General features: G+C 44.4%; 3 protein-coding genes across 5 annotated transcripts in view; 2 read left to right on the plus strand and 1 right to left on the minus strand.

Annotated features, from left to right (window-relative positions):
• Window positions 1–859: 859 nt before the first annotated feature.
• zdhhc3b (zinc finger DHHC-type palmitoyltransferase 3b) lies at window positions 860–10,866 on the plus strand. Of its 2 annotated transcripts, XM_035621384.2 has the most exons (8): window positions 860–1,373; window positions 1,492–1,722; window positions 4,416–4,747; window positions 5,515–5,639; window positions 6,320–6,416; window positions 6,951–7,032; window positions 7,263–7,393; window positions 8,323–10,866. In XM_035621384.2, the coding sequence occupies exons 2-8, from the start codon at window positions 1,719–1,721 to the stop codon at window positions 8,479–8,481; spliced, it is 930 nt and encodes a 309-aa protein (XP_035477277.1). In that variant the 5' UTR covers window positions 860–1,373; window positions 1,492–1,718; the 3' UTR covers window positions 8,482–10,866. The 2 variants fall into 2 exon arrangements, with proteins under 2 accessions (XP_035477277.1, XP_035477278.1); XM_035621385.2 differs by lacking the exon at window positions 1,492–1,722 and having other exon boundaries at window positions 871–1,373.
• Window positions 10,867–11,175: 309 nt separating this feature from the next.
• LOC118292443 (oxysterol-binding protein-related protein 10) overlaps window positions 11,176–19,426 on the plus strand; it is a 61,149-nt gene continuing 52,898 nt past the window's right edge. The window contains exons 1-2 of one of the 2 annotated variants that reach the window (XM_035621383.2): window positions 11,176–11,622; window positions 12,467–12,593. The gene's annotated coding sequence lies outside the window, so the exon portion shown is untranslated. Of the gene's footprint in view, window positions 11,623–11,664; window positions 12,594–19,426 lie in introns of those variants that run through there. The other variant, XR_007030333.1, reaches the window with a different exon arrangement.
• On the minus strand, window positions 11,689–16,503 carry LOC118292446 (transmembrane protein 42). The gene is made up of 3 exons (XM_035621386.2): window positions 16,092–16,503; window positions 14,789–14,935; window positions 11,689–14,516 (listed from the first exon to the last, which is right to left on the minus strand). Exons 1-3 carry the CDS (start codon window positions 16,266–16,268, stop codon window positions 14,370–14,372), a joined length of 471 nt encoding a protein of 156 aa, XP_035477279.1. The 5' UTR covers window positions 16,269–16,503; the 3' UTR covers window positions 11,689–14,369.

A 19,426-nucleotide genomic window follows, 5' to 3' on the forward strand; every position in this document is an offset into this window, starting at 1 on the left:
AACTTGTTTTAGTTTATCTTGACCTCAAGTTATATTCACCTTTAATACATAGACATAACGTTTTATTTACTTTAATGACAGATTGTGTAGTGTTTACATGCCAGACAATAGTGAAACGTGTCCCTTATCAATCACAGACACTGAAAGTTAGAATATTGTACTTCACAAAAGTCAAATCCCTAAAGAAAATTGCGAACCTGGGAAATATTCAAATTTTGTAAAGTTGATACCAGTAAATTTATTTTGCTTAAAAGAATGTCTCAAACAAATTACCTTTAGTGGCTTATAGCAACAAGAGGGCTGGTTGGTTCCCAGGTGCATGAGGAATCATAAAACTGCCATGTGTGATGCTGAGCTCAGACTACGCGGCTTTCCAAGTTGTCGGATCACTGTGCTCTGATTGGCTGTATTTGTCTCAGCATGTGTTCAATTATACCTCGGAACTCGGAGCTTCGGGCCCGGAATTTACTAGAAAATACAGATCTCCGAGTTGGAAATTGCAAGTGAAACACCATCCCGACTTTGGGGTTCGGAGAATCTGAGTTCTTAGGTACAATGGAACGCAGCATTAGCCTGTTTCAAATCTATTGTCGGAGGAGGCGACATGTCGGTGAGCCTCTTGAATCGTGTCTTTGGAGAGTTCACACATGACAATTGGTGACTGCAGATTGAATGCTGATTCGGTTCCGATCTTTTCTTGTCGGCAAGAGGAGAATCAGGCAAAAAAAAAAGGTGTAGTGTGAAGTAGATATTAGGGGGGTTACAAGGGGCCCAATGTAAATGTATGTCCCAGGGCCTTGTAGGATTTTAATCCGGCCATGTGTTGAAAGGCACAAACCGGTAGAACAGAGAGCCTTGTGCCGAGCACCCCCCCTTCCAGTTTGAAAACAGATCAATAGGCTCAATCACACCAGTATTGATTGTTTTTTTTACATTTTTATCGGGGGGGCGATGCCGAGCCTGAGAGAGTGCGGCCGATGCCTGGCAGACTGAGCTCAGGGGCGGCAATGCCCAACTTGTAAAAAAAAAAGAAAAAAAAAAAAGGACAGGACACACTTCCTGGTTGGCTCCGCTGTGGGGTTCGTCCGTCGTCCCACCAGCGTCCGCAGACCTGTCCGCACCCGAGGCCTGTTCCCAAGCGCGGTGCTCGGCTCGCACACACGGACAACACGGCCGCGAACACCCGTCCTCGACGAAACCGAGTCGGCGGCGGTGGCAGCCGGAGCCGGAGCCGAAGTACGGGGGCCGCGGTGAGGCTAGCTGGGACCGAGCTACCAGGAGGATACTCCCTCTCTCCAGTCGGCTCCGTCTTCAAGCTCCAGATTACGGGAAAAGTTCGAGAAACTTTCGCGGACACACCTGGAGGCTGCGAGGTGGGTTTTTAAATACCATGTACACCTTCCTCTCTGTATTTCGATTTAATATAAAGTTCAGTAGATGTTCTGTGTAACAACTGGGAATCCGCATGTACGTTGCTCCTGCTCGCTACAGTCACTTCCTGCTCGGGGGTTTATTGCATTAGCGCATGGAGGAGGTCAGTTCCCCTCGGCCCACTGTGATGCCAGGAGACGTGTACACTCCCTGCCCAAGGGCACCACGGCAGGGGCAGCTGTGAGTTCGATTCCCCTGGTCAGTATCCATCAGGGACGTGAGCAACAGTTCCCCGTCGGAATCATTAAGTGTAACACTGCGCCTCAAGTCATGTTCACTATCCATTCATGTGTAAGTTATGTTTTTACTTTCCCTCTTTCTTTCTTTTTTACAGGTGGAAAACAATAAGAGTTGGGGTGGTCCTTCCTTGAATGAAGGCTTGTTTGAACTTGTAGTTCAGAGGGGATGTGTTGACATTTCACATTGTGCAGACTTTCTTAAATGCACCATGAACCAATGTCACTCCTTTATTACCACCATGGATTACTGATCGATTAACTGTTGTTGCAGCTCTGAAGCATCTGTGGGCTTCAGAGCTGCAACAGTTAATCGATCAGTAATCCACGAGCAAATTAATCGCCAACTATGTTCGATAACCAATGAATCGGTTCTAGTAGTTTTTATGAGGGGAAAAAAGGAAAAATTTGATGATTTCAGCTTCTTAAATGTGAAATTTCTTTTGAAGAGAAAAACAAAACGTCATCTCAGCGTTTAGGAAACACATTTGACATTTTTCACCGTGTGGATTTTCCGAGGGCAGTGCCAATATTACATGGATGTTAGAATCGAAAAAACACAAATAAATAGAACTTGAATTACGGGAAAGTGCATTGCTTTGTTCATTACTTTTATATATCAGTGCATATTGACAAACATAAATGCAGATACCGATATGACTGTGAAAGGTTCATATTGGCCACTTTTTTATCGGCCAATAGATAATTCCATGTTTGTTTACCGGTAGAAAAAAATGTGATAAAGAAAAGGAGGATAAAAACACCTGTGCTGGCGACAAAGATGAAATTCTTTACCAGGTCACAGAATTTGGGTGTAACACCAGTTTGGACTGCAGGAAAATTATGATTATGAAATCATGAGCTCACGTGAAACACTGTTGCCCTGACATCCCGTTACATACCAACACTGAGCGAATTTACATGTTTCCACTTTTTACACAGGTTTATTATCAGTAAACTGACGGTGTTTATCACCGCCGGAGGTCAAATGTATTTCCCTCTCATCTCTACAGCACACGTCTTTTATTTCTTATCATCCCCCCTGCCAACAAAAAAAAAACCCTGTTAATTATTTATGGAATATCTGACTGCACCTTGCATACAGTGCAGTACACTGTAAATCTGACATCTTCACATGTGTCTATAGTCTTGCGTTTTAGTGGCATTTCAGCAGCTCTCCGCTGTCGGGTCTTTCCTCCGGGGTCGGCATGAATGAAGCCGGGCTGTTCTGTGAAGAGTTCCTGTTCCGATCAAGTCGGTTCGGTCGGACGCTTTCATCGTAAACACAGTCATTCACTGAGAGGAATCTATAGACTCTTACTATAAAAGAACCCATTCACTGAGCTGTTAAAGGGACGGCGCTTGTGCGGTTAGTTTCAGTGCAGCTCTCGCATCACTCGGCGTGTTTCTGTCTTGTCGGATCATCTGCATTTTAAGTAAACATTGTTTGAAGGGGTTCCTTGGGGGTCTTTGTTTCTCATGGAGTGAATTGTAAAGCTCTCTCGGAACAAGTTTTTCTTGAACTGGCTCTTGCTCCCACCAGCAGGTGATTCGGTGCGATGAATGACAAGCAGTCAGCTGGACAGATGAAACAAAACCTGTTTAACAGGGAATTTGTCCAAGAATTTGAAATAGTTCTGTGACGTCGACGAGTGAAATGGCCTTGATCAGATTTTCTCGCGCTGAAACCAAACTGAACTCGGAGAGAACATATCTCTGCCGAGGCTGATTGGCCACTCGGTCACGAAATATATATATATTTTCGATCAGACAAATATACGGAAAAGTCGAAAAACTGAGATTAGATATTATTATGATTATTCTGTGCTCTTGTTTTGCTTTCCGACACAAACCCTGACACATGACAACCGTAGCGGTGCATTACGCTCGATTTACGTTATCCCATCAATGAAAATTTGAAAAGTCAAAGTGCGACGAAAAGGGTTTTCAGGTTTTGTTGTTGTGATGCAGAAGGAAGGAAGTCTGTAACGGGCCGTGAGAGGTTTTTGTTTGATCCAGACCTGCTCTATTGCTTATTCATCAGCCTCGTCTCCAAACCGGTGCAGCTCAGGATGACTGTGTAGGCAATGTTTTTTTTTTTAACAGCCTCTCAAGTCCAACAACAACTTCTTCTTTTTTCATGAGGGGAATCTGCATGGATTACGTAGCCTGACGGGAACAGACCCAGTCTGGTGTTTGTTCCTCCTTCAGTTAATCCTTCCTCCCGAGATTTTTGTCCTCAACCTCATTTGCTGATTCACTGTGTCTTACAAGTCCCGATCGTATTTCTTGAGGATGCAGTGTTCGTTATTAGTCTGTTTACACACAGTGGTGTTACAGTAACGCCGTGAGTCAATAAGTGGCACGACAGAAAGTTCATCATCATGAATATATTCATTCTGAAATATAGTTTAAGGCATTTCTTTCACTCAAAAACAACAAACATTATCTCATTCGGGTGTCCGAACTGTGAGGATTTTTCTGTCTTTATTTGTCCTACCTGATTGTAAATGTTTAATTTTGTGATTCTGAGAAACTGCAGAGGGCATATTTCAGTGTTTACCATCTATTCATCAAGAAAGCAATCAGCAGATCTAGATGAAACTAATCATCTGGCGCAGCCCTACACTTGAACCACAAACGAAATCCAAACCCCTAAACTAACTCACCAATTCCTATTTTTTCTTTTCTTTTCTTTCCATCCCCCGCTCCTTCTCCTCCTCCTCCTCCTCCTCCTCCTCCTCGCAGTATGTGGTTGGAGCCCCAGGCGCTGTAGGATGAAGAGCCCGGCGCACCGCACCAGGGACATCGAGCGGCAAGCTGGCTACCTGAGGCCCGAGCACTGCGCCCCTCCGCCTCCCCGCAGCGGCTCCGACACCATGTGGTTCATCCGCGACGGCTGCGGCATCGTGTGCGGCGTCATCACCTGGTTCCTGGTCCTCTACGCCGAGTTCGTGGTGGTGTTCGTGGTGCTGCTGCCCGCCAAGAACGTGCTCTACAGCCTCTTCAACGGGGTGATCTTCAACGGCCTCGCCTTCCTCGCCCTCGCCTCTCATGCCAGGGCCATGTGCACAGACCCGGTCAGTCACACGCTGATATATATATGTACAATCATCATTCTTCAAGCAAACAATGTTAGACACTATCTTCATTCAGCTTCTCAGATGTGCTTATTTACTGGTTCAATAAGTCTGTGTGGGACGTTTTTTAACAGATCAAACTAGCAGATTATTGGATAATGAAAATAATAACAATAGAAAATTCCAAACTTTCTGATTCCCTCTTGTTAATCGTGATGATTTGCTGACTTTCTTTGCCAGTTTCTTTTTCTTTTATATGATGAACATTTGATGATGACATCTTTGGCTTTTCCACACATTTCTGACATTTCATAGAATAAATGATTAACTGATCAATAAGGAAAATTAAATGGGCAGATGAATCGCTAATGAAACAATGATTAGTTGCAACCCTGGTTAAAAACTGTCTGCAAATAATACAACAACAAAAAATTGTTGATAAAATATGTTGTAGCTTTGGCAAGAAAAGATTTAGTGACAAAGATTTACTCATTTCACAATCCATAAGTTTCCAGTATTTACACTCGGTTCAAAGTATCAAAAGATGGCATGTAGATTTGTGAGCTGTAATATTTATGGTATGGTTGTTCTTGTTGCGCTTCAGTTTAAACCCGGTAAGTCACGAAATATATATTTTTCTTTGAGTTAAAACCTGCTAAATCAAAAGGAAGACATATCTGATGTCATAGAAACCACCACTTGGTGCGTCCTCAACACGTCTTTTCTCCCTCTCTCTCTCCCTCTCTCACTCCGTCTCTCTCTCACAGGGCGCCGTGCCGAAAGGAAACGCTACCAAAGAGTTCATCGAGAGCCTGCAGCTCAAACCAGGACAGGTGGTGTACAAATGTCCCAAGTGCTGCAGCATCAAGCCTGACAGAGCTCATCACTGCAGGTGGGAGTGTGTGTCACCATTTTTGTTTTAAAAAAAGATGTGTCTGGATGTGCAGTGTTCTGCTGAAGCATGCACCTTGCAGAGGGAGAGTCCTGGTGACACCCTCCCACAGGGACTCCTCTCCTCGTCTTGCGCTTCCCTGCAGACTCTGCAGTTTGACAATAAGGACTTCCCTCTGCGGCTGCTCACTGGGTTTCCCGGGATCTGGAGGCAGGAAAAGCACAAAAACATGGCAGAGTAATTGAATCGTGAAAAAGCAGCGACGTCAGTTTGAGAGAAACAGAAGATTTGCCTGTGGTTGTCCAAAGAAACACTTGTCTCTAATGACCCATAAACAGTAATATATCACACACAGGTCGGTCGACAGCTTTTTAAATACACATTTCCCTCAGAAAGTGTGTGAACAAAGCGCACAAGCAGGTCGAGCTTGACCTCCTTTTTTGTCAGATGATGGATTACGTGACCATACTTGAGTTGTGAACCAGCTGCACACACACACACACACACACACACACACACAATCCAGCCTCACATCAGTCGGCGTCAACACCGCTGAAGATGGGCTGACAGACTTGTCTTTCTCCTGCCTCCCAAAGTCACAGTCGTCGTCTCCCCCCCCCCCCATTTTTCATTACCATTAATGTCATCTTCATGGCTCATATCTGTGTGTTTGTCCTCAGTGTGTGTAAGCGCTGCATCAAAAAGATGGACCACCACTGTCCCTGGGTGAACAACTGTGTCGGAGAGAGCAACCAGAAATACTTTGTGCTCTTCACGGTGAGTCTGCAACCGTCTTCACGGAACATTGATGAAGGATCAGTCTCACGTTGTCTGCTCACATTTAACACTATCCTCTGTCACTAGAAATATCTACTAAATCAAAAAGTACATGTACTTTAAAATGATTCTATACGGAAAAATATCTAATTATTAATTGAGTTAATGAGCTCTGAATTTAAATTGTCAAAATAAATAATTTATGAACCATTATTATTACCATATGACATTTCTAGGTTTTTCTTTTTTGTTGAAAACATCTTTATTGCTTTTAATCTTTAAGTAGATGAAATGAAGTAATCATGGAGGAGCAAGTTATTCCTCATAGAGCAACGTGATCAAAAACCTTCACATGACAATAAATTTAAATTGAATAGATTATAAACAACATAGTTTATTGCACACAAGAAAAAAATGAATGAACCAATTAATCTGCCTTTTATCATATCACTGAGATCAGGGTTTCAAGCTCAAACTGGGATTTTTTTTATGGTTTCTTCTTCTTTGTGACCTTTGTTTCATTTTGTCTTTCAGTTGTACATTGCACTAATCTCCTTCCATGCCCTCATCTTGGTGGCTTTCCATTTTGTGCTCTGCTTTGAAGACGACTGGACAAGTGAGTAACACGGTGTGACGCTTCGGTTTCTAACCACCATCCAACTTTATGTGCAGACAAAGCCCCAAAAGTCTGGTTCGGAAATATATTCTTAAAAGACATTCTTGAAAACATCTTTAGGATATAATATTACAAGTCATTTACAACAATTTTTCAACTCTCATTTTATAGCTATAAAGATTTTACACTGGTAGTAAAGTTGCTTTTTTTCTCTCTTTCCTCTTTGTCAGAGTGCAGTAACTTCTCTCCACCAGCCACCGTCATCCTCCTCATCCTCCTCTGCTTCGAAGGCCTCCTCTTTTTGATCTTCACTGCCGTCATGTTCGGGACCCAGGTTCACTCCATCTGCAGCGACGAGACGGTGAGCCAAACGGGCCGCAGTTAATTTTGCTTTTCTCGTCGCTACGCCGTGAACGTCCTTAAAAAACGAATCTTGCGTTGCGGCGATGACTGTTTGGGGGTCAAACAATCGAGTTGCTTCAAGAGTTGTGAGGATGGAGTTTCAGGACTCTGTCAAAAACGTTGCAACAGCCTTTAAGTAAATCATTATTTCTTTATTGAAACAGGATTTAGGATTTTATAGATTAGTTTAATTTTAGGGATTATTATTTTTATGTCATCATCCTTAAAGTCACTTCTTCTGTGAATTGTTTGTCATCTTTCTTTCCTGGGAGCTCATTTGATTTGCTCTGCCATACTACGTCTGGATCCCCGTCCATTGGAAAATGAGAAAAGATATTCATAACAATATGAGGAGCAATGCCAGACTTGTGTTGTGAGGGAAAAAAGGGATGTAGTCAGTTTATTGAACCGGCCATGTGTGTGTGGATCTTTTCAACTGGAAAAACAGTTTGCATTGGCTCTAAATCCACAGTTTTTTTCCCACTAAATCAAGCTCACATGTAGACGGGAGCAGGTAATTGACTTACAGCCTCCAGGGAAGTAGAGATGACTGAGCTTTCTCATAACGTATTTGCTCAAACCGCCCACGACAACCAGGATGACTCATCGTGTCATAACATCCACCTCAAAGATCATCTATTTCAGTCCAGCTCACCAGGAAATACTGGGTGTGAGTCATTTCTCCTTGATTAAGATTTCTGGGAAGGAATTTTCTTTTTTCATTTTTAAATTCCCCCTTTTGTGGTTATTTTCTGTTTGCACATGAAAAATTTAAAGGCGCTTCATCTTCACGGTCTATATTTAGCAGCTGCTTTGAATATGAATCAGCCCTGGAGACTCCCCTCTTTTGTCTTTTCCTCAAGTCCGCCGTGTCTTCCACTCCTGCAGGGCATCGAGCAGCTGAAGAAGGAGGAGAGAAGATGGGCCAAAAGGTCAAAGTGGATGAATTTGAAAGTGGTGTTCGGCCACCCGTTCTCCGTGTCCTGGCTGAGCCCGTTCGCGACGCCCGACCACGGCAAGGCCGACCTCTACCAGTACATAGTGTGAGTGAGTCTTAGACTGAGCCGAGCTCTGGTGCTCGTGGACTAAAGACTGACCGGTCCCGGTCTGCTCCTCCCCAGTGGCCGGACCTCAACGAGCATGAACTCCTCGTAAACCACGAATACATTTTTTTTTCTTTCATTTCTTGAAATTTCAGGGTATTCTCCCGAAAAGCTATTCCACTGTTCATTACGAGTCTTTTTTTAAAATATTGTCACCTTCTTTACATTTTATAGTTTCCCCTTTTGGTGCTGACTGAGATTAATAAGGTGTAGCTGTTAAAAACAAAACAATAAGCGGCGACTACTTACACAAACAGCACTTAATAAGAGTCGGTGAGTTCTGCCTTCATCTGGACTTTTAAGTTCCTGCATCATTTCCTGCTTCCAGTGCGAAACAATGTGAACTGAAGTGAAAAATGTTTCCGCACGAAGCGGCGGCAGCACAGTCGAGGTCTCCCGTGTTTCCGTCAATAGTCTTTTGCCGGAGGATTTTTGCCTTAGAACAGAAACAGTGCATTAGAAAACGGTGGCATCGGCTATTTAAAAAAAATATATATTTCTATTATTTTTTGCCTTAATGTGACAGTCAGGGTGAGACACTGGTCACTGCCAGATACAGTGGAGTCCAAAAGTCTCGAGACCACTTTACCATTCAAGTAAATGGGGACGTCCGACTTTTTCACCTCACTGTTTGGTGGATTTGTTCAGGCGATCTTTTGTATTTTAAATTATATCAAGTTTTTTTTGTGTGCTATAAAATCGCTGGCTCTGCAAGACAGTGAGAGCAAATCACATATAAGAGCAATATGAGTGTGAGTTACACAAAATAGTCTCTGAAGTCATAATCCGTAAGATTTCAGTCCTGGTTTATGTTTGAGCAGCAGCTTTGTCACTAATGCAAATGAAGACCGTTTTGCGTTTCCTCTAATTGCTTCACAGTAAAAGTGTTTTGCAGGTTGAAGGCTTTTAATGTGACGCAGCAGCAGTAGAAACTTGACGCAGCTGTCGTCAGGTGTGAAGAGATTGAACGAGGTTTTTTTTTTGCCAAGTTTTCCTCCAAATTAAGCACAAATTTTAAATGAATTTCTCGAAATTTGTCAACATATTATGCCTTTTCAGTTTTCCCTTTACTTCGAGTGTTATATAGGTTTTATAGGTGAAAAGCGAGAACAATGGAACTTCAACTGGCCAATCAGACCAGGCCGGGCTTTATCGGGAGGGAGGGGCCTTAAAGAGAATGGAGCTTAAATCAAAATGTTTCATACAGAGGCTGAAAAGAGGAGCTGCAGGAATGTGACAGTAGGAGGAAACTGATGTGTTCACTGAACATTTGAGCATGTGAACCTTTTGCAAGCAATAATCAAATTTAAATTATGAACCTGAATATGAGCATAATGTGTCTCCTTTATAGCGCGTTTCCATTCACTACTGTTAAAACTTGGTTCATCAAGAAACAGTTGGTTACTTTTTCATTTATTTCAGGACAATCTTAAGGATTATAACTTGAAAAAAATATGCGACTTGGCAGATGAAGACAGTCTTGTTTCTAAACCGTGGTGAGTTTTTAAAGTCCACCGGGCAGTTTGGCCAGCGACCTTTTCTTTATTTCACAAGTCTGTGCAGTAAATGTAGACGACCTCTTCGCTTTGACAACCAATCACGGTCACCGGCTCAGACGGAAAAGTCAGGGAACGAGGCAATACGCGTAACTCTCCGAGAGCACTGACCCCATTTCACGCGCCCTCATTTACGGCTAATCTGTTCACAGATAGTAGATGTGAGCCTGACTCAAGTTGGTGGAGACGGAAGCCTTAACAGGATGAAGTGTCGAAAATGAAATTCAGGTCAGTGGAAAATGTTCACTGAGGCCTGAAGGACCACCGCTGAATATTGCACATTATTAATTGTCACAGCTGCGAGAGAGACGATTGAGATCATGAGAATTTTACGCAGATGGGAAAGGTTCCACACTTTAATAATAAAAGGCCTTTGCCCACGTGTCGAACGCCTTACTGTAGTATTGCAGCAATCATGCTTTTTTTAAAGAGGATGAAAGGAATTATGAGAACATTGAAAGCTTAGTGAACGGAGGCAGTGAGAGTAACCGTTTCAAGTTTAAGAGCATGCATCGTCCGGAATGACAGTTTCTTAGGCTTTTAAAAATATCTGGATTTTTTAATAAAAATGTTAGAAAAGGTCACGTTAGCGTGGAGACATCTGGTTTACATACACAGTACGCCAGCTTTCGTCTTTCTCTTGGACTGTTTCATGTGTCATGTGCGGTCAGGCATGAGTCAACGTGGACCGCATTATGTTTTTTCATTGTTCTTTTTGACTGTGGTATGTTTAAAGGGGGATGAAATAAAACGATGTGACTGCTTTATAGTGATATTGATATTGTTTATTGACTGTTAATCACTTTTACTTTTATTGCATTGGCCAATAAGGTCTTAACCTGTGACTATTATAGGGCACGATATTTAAATTTAATGGATATAATTAATTATAAAGTGTCAAAACAAAACTAAAAAATCGGACTAATTGTAATTAATTGTACTGGACTAATTGTAACAGTAACAGGAAAATTTGGCAAACATCCATTAAACTATAAATGATAGATATCTAAACTATTCTACATTTTTGCTGTATATATCCTTTAAGGTTTTGGAGACCATTATTAAAAATCTCTTAAAATTTTTTCATATTTTCCTTTAGGGGAAATTTAAAAAATGCTCTTTTTTTTCAATTATAAGTACTGATTTCTTGAGTGGGAAATTAGTATGTAAGTTAGTATGGCTGCCAATGTGTATGTGTAAAAATCCCTCACATCATGTCACTATTGCCACTCGAAGGCTTTTAAACCCACTGGTTGTGTCCTTCATTTTTACTAGAGGTAATTTAAAGGGAGGGAAATTTTCTAAATGGTGCATGACTCCTGGTGTAAGTAGATAAACTCCAGGCAAACATTACATCCACCCATGCAAAAGCAAACACGCCCTTTAATTTGACATTGCTGTGTTTGAACGCAAAGAAAGGGACATTGAAGCTCGATGAGTTCTGTGTGCTGCGGCACAAACACAGACATTCACACGTAATTGTCTTGATGTGGATGTATAATAGCCTCCAAGAAACCGCTCCGCTTTAAGTAAGGAAACCGTCACTAGAATCTGTTCCCGGAGACCAACAACGTCTGAGTGATGGAAACGGGAACTTCGTTTGTCAGATGAGATGTGTTTATTTAATAATTCAACAGTGTTTCTTGACAATTTACACAGCCATTTTTAAGTGATTCTTATCAACAGAATATATTTACAATTCTATAAACATTTGTTTCGCATAATCTGTAATACACATTGAATGGTTTTAATATCGGAGCAAACGCTCTCTCTCTCTAATCGTATAGTGTCTTGACTTGTGTTAAATTCAACAATGGCATAACAAACTTAAGGTTCACGTCTTTTTTTAAAGGACTGAACAAGCTTGTTCTCCTCTGAGATATCCGGTGTCAACAGTACACCTTCACAATGCTAAAATATTTATTCATTCTGAGGAATTTTACTGTTGTTTTCCCGTGCAGCGCATTAACTCGTCAAAATGACACCCACCCGTGTCAGTGTAGTTTTTCTAATCTCTCTGTACAACCACATCTACAGTGCATGTGCACATGGACATCAATACATTACGCTCTGGGCCATGCCGCTGCCACGGAGCTATACTGTAAATGTGGCTCCTGCAAAGCTCTGATTGGTTATAGTACTGTACATTGAGAGTGGGTTCACAGGGAGATGGTTTACCCTCATATCATGCCGTTCACTTGGGGGGGGGGGGAAGCCAGGCACCAGAAATATTTCCAGAATAAAAGCAAAGATTACATATATATTAAAGGTACTGTAAGTTAAAGGAGTCGTTTGACATCTGGGGGAAATATTCACGCCCTTGCCAAGAATGTGGATGAAAAGCCTAAATACCACTTTAACAACTCCTTTAAGTGACACAACACACCCAGGATCCCCGGAGATGGAGGCGCGCACACAGCTGGATTCACGGATGTTGCTGCAACACGTGCGAGGCCACGCGTGACCGCCCGCCCGCCCGCCGCTGGAGCATCCTGCGTGGGTGAGTACCACCCTGCTTTGAAACATCAATCTGCCGGCTGCGTCGTCACATTGTCACTGCGGTCACATTGATAGGGATGCATGTAAAATCTCATGACACGATTCCCTGCGCGGCAGCGCTTCGGAAGGGAACGTCTCAGACATTTGTGCGTTTGCTGCCAGTGCGATATCACAGCCAGGTATTATAGCTACCATTATTCATTTATGTCACGATATGTATAAAAAACAACAGCAAATTGTGATTTCGAAAAAAACCCAAAACACTCATTCAAACGAAGCAGCCTTTCGTGTCATGCTCAGAGAAAACCTCTAGTGCACTACTACAATTATCGTACGCTTAACGGAAACATGTTTCAATTTTTTGAATGCTCCATGCTCCCTCAGTGTTACGCACAAATCACAGTGTTGTGAGATTTTTTTAAAGGAAGAATGTTGTATTGCACTCTTGCTGACAACCCCAGGGAAGCTTTTAACAGTGCCACGGGTCTATTGTTAAACCCACAGAGGTGATGGGCGATGCAACAGAGTGATATATGAGATTGCAAATGCGGGGGAATAGAGCTCTAAGAGGGATGACGTCTCCGACACTGGGGACACAGATTGATGAAGTGATGCAACTCGCGGGAAATCGCTCCGATTGAGAAGCGGCGCCGCGGGCCGCTTTGCCACGAGTCCCGGCGCCCCGGCAGGGACGTGCACACGTCCGTCGTCGCGAAATGGAAGAGCAGCTCGCCCACTGGGTCAAAACGTGTGTCATGCTCACATGGGGGCCTTTCGGCGCTACATTAGTGGGACTAGGACTTGTTGAGAGTGCACCTTCGCCGTGAGCATGCGGGAAATGGAAAGTCAGCGTGAGATGGTTTACAGTGAGTGTCGTAGTAACTGAAGGGAGTGTGAGAATAAGGGAAAAAAAGCTTTGGTGAGTGCTCACTGACGGCAACATGCACGCGGCAAATTACTCCCTTCCGGCGGAGAGTTCAATGAGAAGGTCAGTGCCAGTGCGTTCAAAGTTTAACCGGAGCAAATTGTGACAACTCACTCGTCGTCTTTGGGTTTTTGACAGACGGGCGGATGGGCTTGTTTGGCCTCGGCTGAGGGATTCGCTCTCCTGAGAGCCCCTCTGGTTAAATCATGTGAATGTGTCATTCCTGACATTTTGTACACTGACCAATCAGTTGATTGTCAAAGAAACTGTGCCAGATATATAAGGAAACTGCGTGTTCCTTACTTGTAGTTTCATATTTCAATACAAACATGAGAATAGCATCAATCTTCTCATCTAACTCTCAGGCCTTTTTCTCCAAAATGTTGGAACTATTCCTTTAAGTCTCTTCCCTTCATTTGCCTCTGCTATGTTTTAGCTCGTGAGTTGCTGTTGTTGTTGTTGTTGTGCTGTTTTTGCAAAAACCTAATGTAAAGCTACACTACAATTTTTTTTGCTTCGTCGTCGTCGTAAGCCCGTACAGATAAAAGATGATTCCAGAGCTTCTGGGCGAACTTGGACGCGGGGGCCTCCATTAGCTCGTCTCCACCAGCTGCGGTGAAGCCGCGCCGTGGACACAGCCGAGCCAGCGAGGCGTCGCAGCGACGCGCGGCTACAAACTGAAGGGCAAACGGTCACTGGTTCCACACGAGGACACGGTCGTCGCCAAGTCAAATAGTTCAAACGGGAAAAATAAATTCAAATACACTAAACTCAACTGCTGTTTTTTGGATAGAAGCTAAAGTCGGAGGGGTGGCCAGCGGGCCGAGCTGAACTGGTGGAGACACGGAGGCGCTATTCGTCCTTCCTGGCGTCTGCACTCTGTTGTCCATCCTGTGGCGAAACCCGCTGCAGCACCAGCAGACCGGAGAATGTCAGAGAGATCCCGACCCACCACAGTGTTATCTGGGGCTCGCCGAAGATCAGCTGGCCGAGAAAAGCCTGCAGAGGAGGGAGGGGGGGGAGAATCAGGGTGCCTCCTCAGACAAAAGTAAATTGGTCTCTACAGTGAAATGAGGAAACCTAGTTATTTCTGAATATAGTCCAGCCTACTTTCTATACAAGGAAGGAAGGATTTAAGGTCTTTCTGAAATGACCGTCACTTAACCTCTGCTGTAAAACATTTTGCGTAGTGTGCAAGTCGGGAGACGACAGAGAAGAGAGACGAGGCAACGGGGGGGGGGGACTTGTTTGTAAGAGAGGCGGCCACTCACGGAGGATATGAAGTTGGAGGCGGTGGTGGTCACAGTGGTCCGGGTGGAGGAAGAGGAGTACCTGAGTGCTTTGGCGAGGAAGGTCCACATCACAGCGTTGCAGGTGAAGAGGAGTCCGCCGCACAGCAGCCTCAGAGGGATGTGGAGCTGGGAAAATGCGAAAGCAGAGAAGTCACACAACGACAACGCGGCGATGGATTGATGGATGAATAGGAGCTCTCCTCAGGTTTCCTGGGTGTTAATTACTTGCAAATGGAAGCAAATTGACAAAACACTTTAGTTCAAAATAGTCCAAAACAGTGAAGGTGCGTTCACACCAAACGCGAGGCAAAGCTTTCACACGGCGAGATTACATACCGAGTCAATGCAAAGACGCGGGTAGGCGGGGAGTTCCGATGACCCGCAAAATTTGCGTGGATATTTGAACTTTGGGCGAAATAGTCACGTGGCGCGATATCGCAGAAGCTGGAGCCAGTGTTTGGTTCGTCCGTTCTGGGCTACTTAGAAATACAGAAGTACGACATGGCAGCCTCCGTGATCACATGTAGGTGATTATACACAGATAAAAAAACCTAATTATGGATATTATATTCAATTTCTGCCGATCCCCTACATATAAAATACTGTAGGGGATCTAAATACTACTAAATAGTGACACACAGTCCCTCTGCAAGACAAAGGCCACTAGATGGACGGCACATTTCGTAGTTATTTTTCGATTAATCTAATTACGATAATACAAATGTAATGGATTTCAAAGACCCGGGGCAGAGATGCAGTCAAACCTTGAGGTGCATTCAAACGTGCCCATTAGAGGTCACCCTGTGACGTCTCGACCGATGGAGACGTCACACGGCTGCCATTGGGGGGGGGGGGGGTTCTGACGTCACCGTGCGCATGGAGCGTGAAGGTCGTACAAGAAACCCCCCTGACCCCGGCTCAACCAATCACCGAGTCACGCGACGCCACGCACGTGTCAGTCGCACAGCCGGAACGCGCCGCAATGTCATTCAAGCGGCACGCGCACACGCGGGACGCAGCATGGGGGCTCTCCCGCGCGATGCTGCTGATGGTGCTGATGGTGCTGATGCTGAGGGAGTCAGGGGGGGGGGGGATCACCCCATCCCCATCCCCCATCCCGCCCCAACTTCCCCCGCGACCTCGGCGCTTGCATTGTCCTAACCCTAACCCGACCTCGGCGCTTGCATTGTCCACATCCATCCTCATCCATCCTCCTCCTCCTCCTCCTCCTCATCAATCACTGCGCGAATAACTCATTCTCTAAGCGGCGGCGATGCCTCACCCGGTCACAGGTGGTGGTTTCGTCCGCCTGCCTGAATTTCCGCTGCTCGCCCCACGTCCGGAGTCCGGTTTCGCACACTCCCTTCAGGTAGTCGGCTCCGAGCGACAGCTTGGCCGACGCCGACGCCACGGCCCCGAGGAAACCGGCCAGCAGCGCGTACAAGACTCCCGGGAACATGGTTATCGTCTAATCCATCTTTACATGTCTTCCTCTTCTTCTTCTGATGCTGCTGCTGCTGCTGGTGCTGATGCTGCTGATGCTGATGCTGCTGCCGTTCCGGATGGAGTTGCCTGCATTGTAGTGTGTGTGTGTGTGTGTGTGTCACCGAGCACGTTTCCCTGCACTTCCTACCGACAGCCGTCCGGTGGCAGTCAAACAACACATGGTCAAACAGGAGCAGCCGAGTGGTTGGACTAAAAAAAAAAAAAACCACTGTGGCATTCTGGGAATTGTAGTTCCTTAATAAAAAAAACCCCACATCATAATAATAATAATAATAATAATTCACTCAATTACAATAGGTCCCGACTTTGTCAGTGGAGCTCGGGCCCTAATAATGATAATAATGATAGTAAAACTGTTATTATAAGAGGGAGACACTGGGCAGAGTTTGATATAGTATGTTCTTCTGTGCAATAATACCGGCTGGAGAAGAGGACAATCAATGCTAATGTAATGTCCCCGAGTGCAGGAATGACTTCCATTCGCTCCGTCATACCGATGATCTGCATTATGAAGAATCACCACACCACGATTCATACGATCACATATTGGAGGTGAGCTCATTGTTGTTTTTTTATCCACCAGGCCAAATGTGAGCCGAGCTTGTTTTTACTCGCCCCAGCAGATGTCTCCATTGTGCGTCAGAGAAATACGTCAACATCCACCACAACCTGATGGGCTGCAACTGACGATTACTTTCATAATCTGTCAATTATTTTAGTTGTTTGGTCCATAAAATGTTATAAAATTGGTGAAAAATGTCCATCGCGTTCCCAAAACTCTAAGATGATGTTTTGTTTTGTCCACTCACCGAATATATTCAGTTTGCTGTCACAGAGGATTAAAGAAACCAGAAAATATTCATATTTGAGAAGCCGAAATCAGAGAATTTTGACTTTTTCATAATAATAATAACTACTTGTACTGATTAATCGATTATCAAAATAGTTGGCGATTAATTTAGCTGCAACATTATTGCTGCTCTGAATTAGGGCTGGACGATATGGCCTATAAATAATATCGCTATTATCGCTATATTTTTTTGTTATATCGCGATACACGATATATATATATCGCAATATTTTTTTTTAAATCTCCTGTAAAGCACTTCGTAAATGCACAATTTAACCTTGTGATGCGTACAATCACACCGGTGTGATGATCCTAGTCGTCCCCGCAACCTAAGTCTGTATTAAAACATTCTTTAATCTTAATTATATATATATATATTAATGGTTTCTAGTGGGAATTGAATTTTAAACTTCAAAGCAAGTCTTATGCCGGCGCCTTTAGAAAACTTTACGTGACAATTTGTAGTCGCGGTATTCGCGATATAGTCGTTTAATACGTCGGATACATTCGAGACACCGCCCACCCCCTACTCTGAATGCATCTGCATGCACTTAAGCTCTGAAGTGAGTTAAATTGAGGAGTGTGTGGCGGAGGGAGGCGACGAGCGTCCTCTTTATCTGTCACATTTTGACACGGCCATCTATCCGCCTGCTTATCGGGAAGTCGGAAATCGAGTGGAGCCATTGGCTTTCGTCGCCCAAAGCTCCGTCGACAGAACACGAGTGTCAGGCGAGAGCAGTAATTGGGGTCCTCATGCTCCGGTTCAAGAGAGTGATAATTGAGCCTGCAGAGAGCTTTGGAGACAATTATACAGACTGGTCTGTCATTTTCTTCCTGTGTCCACATTTTTGAGCCCTAAGGACAACGTAAAGTGAATTAATAAGGGGGAAAAAATGCTTTTCTTCAAAGGTTCATTGGTGTAACATCTTTAACCTTTACATCTGGAGTCTGCTTCTTTCAGACAAAAATATATATATTCACGAAATAATAGAAAAGATTCCGCCGGATAAATGGATTCTTTCCCTCATATTTTTTTTGCACCCGCTTATTCTTTCCGTCCTGCCTCTGCAATCATTTTCATAATTACCTCTAAGTATCAGACCACTTCATCTCGACTTCACTTTATTCAACAAACCATTTTCTCACTATCACTATTTAAGTTGTCGCAGAACGGTGCATCGACTGTAGATAGAGACGGACAACGTTGTACAAACATTAAGGCCAAAAGATTTCCGGATACAGGCGCTGCCATCTTGCCATCTTTTCCAAACGGAAAAGCGTTGACGTGAGAGAAGAGCTGCTGCGGTCAGAAATCAGGTGGATCCCAGCTGCATGCCGGAGCGATCGAGAGGAAACAGGAAATAGTCTCGAAAATGTGACGCCGGGGGCCGACACGGATGTTGAAGCGATCGAGAAAAGCTGAAATAGTTTTGCCGTCTGTGCAGAGACGTCGGGCCTTATATATTCATTTACAAGAACACATCCTTCACACTCTCAGCCTCTCCGTCTTGTTTCTGTCTCCTACACACACACACACACACACGCGCACGCACGCACACGCACACGCTGTCTGCTGACCCTGGCACCATACGGGGTCAACAGCCCCTCTCCAGTCCATTAAGTAGTTATCGGCGAGGTTGCTGCTCTTTGTGAATAATGCAGGCTGTTGTGCAAACACAGACGCAAGCTTTTGGCGAGTCAAGCGTCCCCGCGTGTCACCCTGTACCGACTGAGGTCCATCACAATTGTGTTGCAAGATTACGCTACAATCAAATCAAAGCAAGAGCCCACGGAGGGAGTTCAGCTCGTTTTTCAGTACGTCAAATGAGCTTCCCTTTTCCCCCCGAAGGGAGCGAGACAGTGCCATGGAGTCGCGTTGGCGGGCTGCAGAGTTTCCAAACGAGCAGATGAAATGTTCCCCAAAAACAAACGGGCGTGAGATAAGCTCACATCCTGTTGTTGCCAGGAACAATTACACCCGGTGAGATGCAAATCTGATCCAGCTGTTCCCTGCAAACGCAGCCGCAGCAGAATCAGACCAAGGTCGGCCTGGGCTCTCGGCACATTGTGGTCGGGTTTCGTTTCGGACTCTCCGGAACTCCAGAGGATGTGGATTATGTGTATTTGTACATAACGTGACGGGCGGCAGATATCCGCCAAGCTCACGCCTGCCAAAACCTGACGAGACGTCTTATGAAAAACGCCCATCCCCAGTCAAATTCTGTCGGCCTGCTCTGAAACGAGCCCCTGCTACTCAGGAG

This window comes from Scophthalmus maximus, chromosome 22, assembly GCF_022379125.1.
Source record: "Scophthalmus maximus strain ysfricsl-2021 chromosome 22, ASM2237912v1, whole genome shotgun sequence".
Taxonomy (NCBI): Eukaryota; Metazoa; Chordata; class Actinopteri; order Pleuronectiformes; family Scophthalmidae; genus Scophthalmus; species Scophthalmus maximus.

Bases quoted from the DNA above. Each gene is read 5' to 3' on its own strand.
- zdhhc3b (XM_035621384.2), top strand. The intron at 7,033-7,262 runs GTGAGTAACACG...CCTCTTTGTCAG, and splicing joins CTTTGAAGACGACTGGACAA to AGTGCAGTAACTTCTCTCCA. The intron at 7,394-8,322 runs GTGAGCCAAACG...CCACTCCTGCAG, and splicing joins CCATCTGCAGCGACGAGACG to GGCATCGAGCAGCTGAAGAA.
- LOC118292446 (XM_035621386.2), bottom strand. From the start codon at position 16,268: ATGTTCCCGGGAGTCTTGTACGCGCTGCTGGCCGGTTTCCTCGGGGCC. The intron at 14,936-16,091 runs GTGAGGCATCGC...GCATTTTCCCAG, and splicing joins AAACCACCACCTGTGACCGG to CTCCACATCCCTCTGAGGCT. The intron at 14,517-14,788 runs GTGAGTGGCCGC...CCTCCTCTGCAG, and splicing joins CCTCCAACTTCATATCCTCC to GCTTTTCTCGGCCAGCTGAT.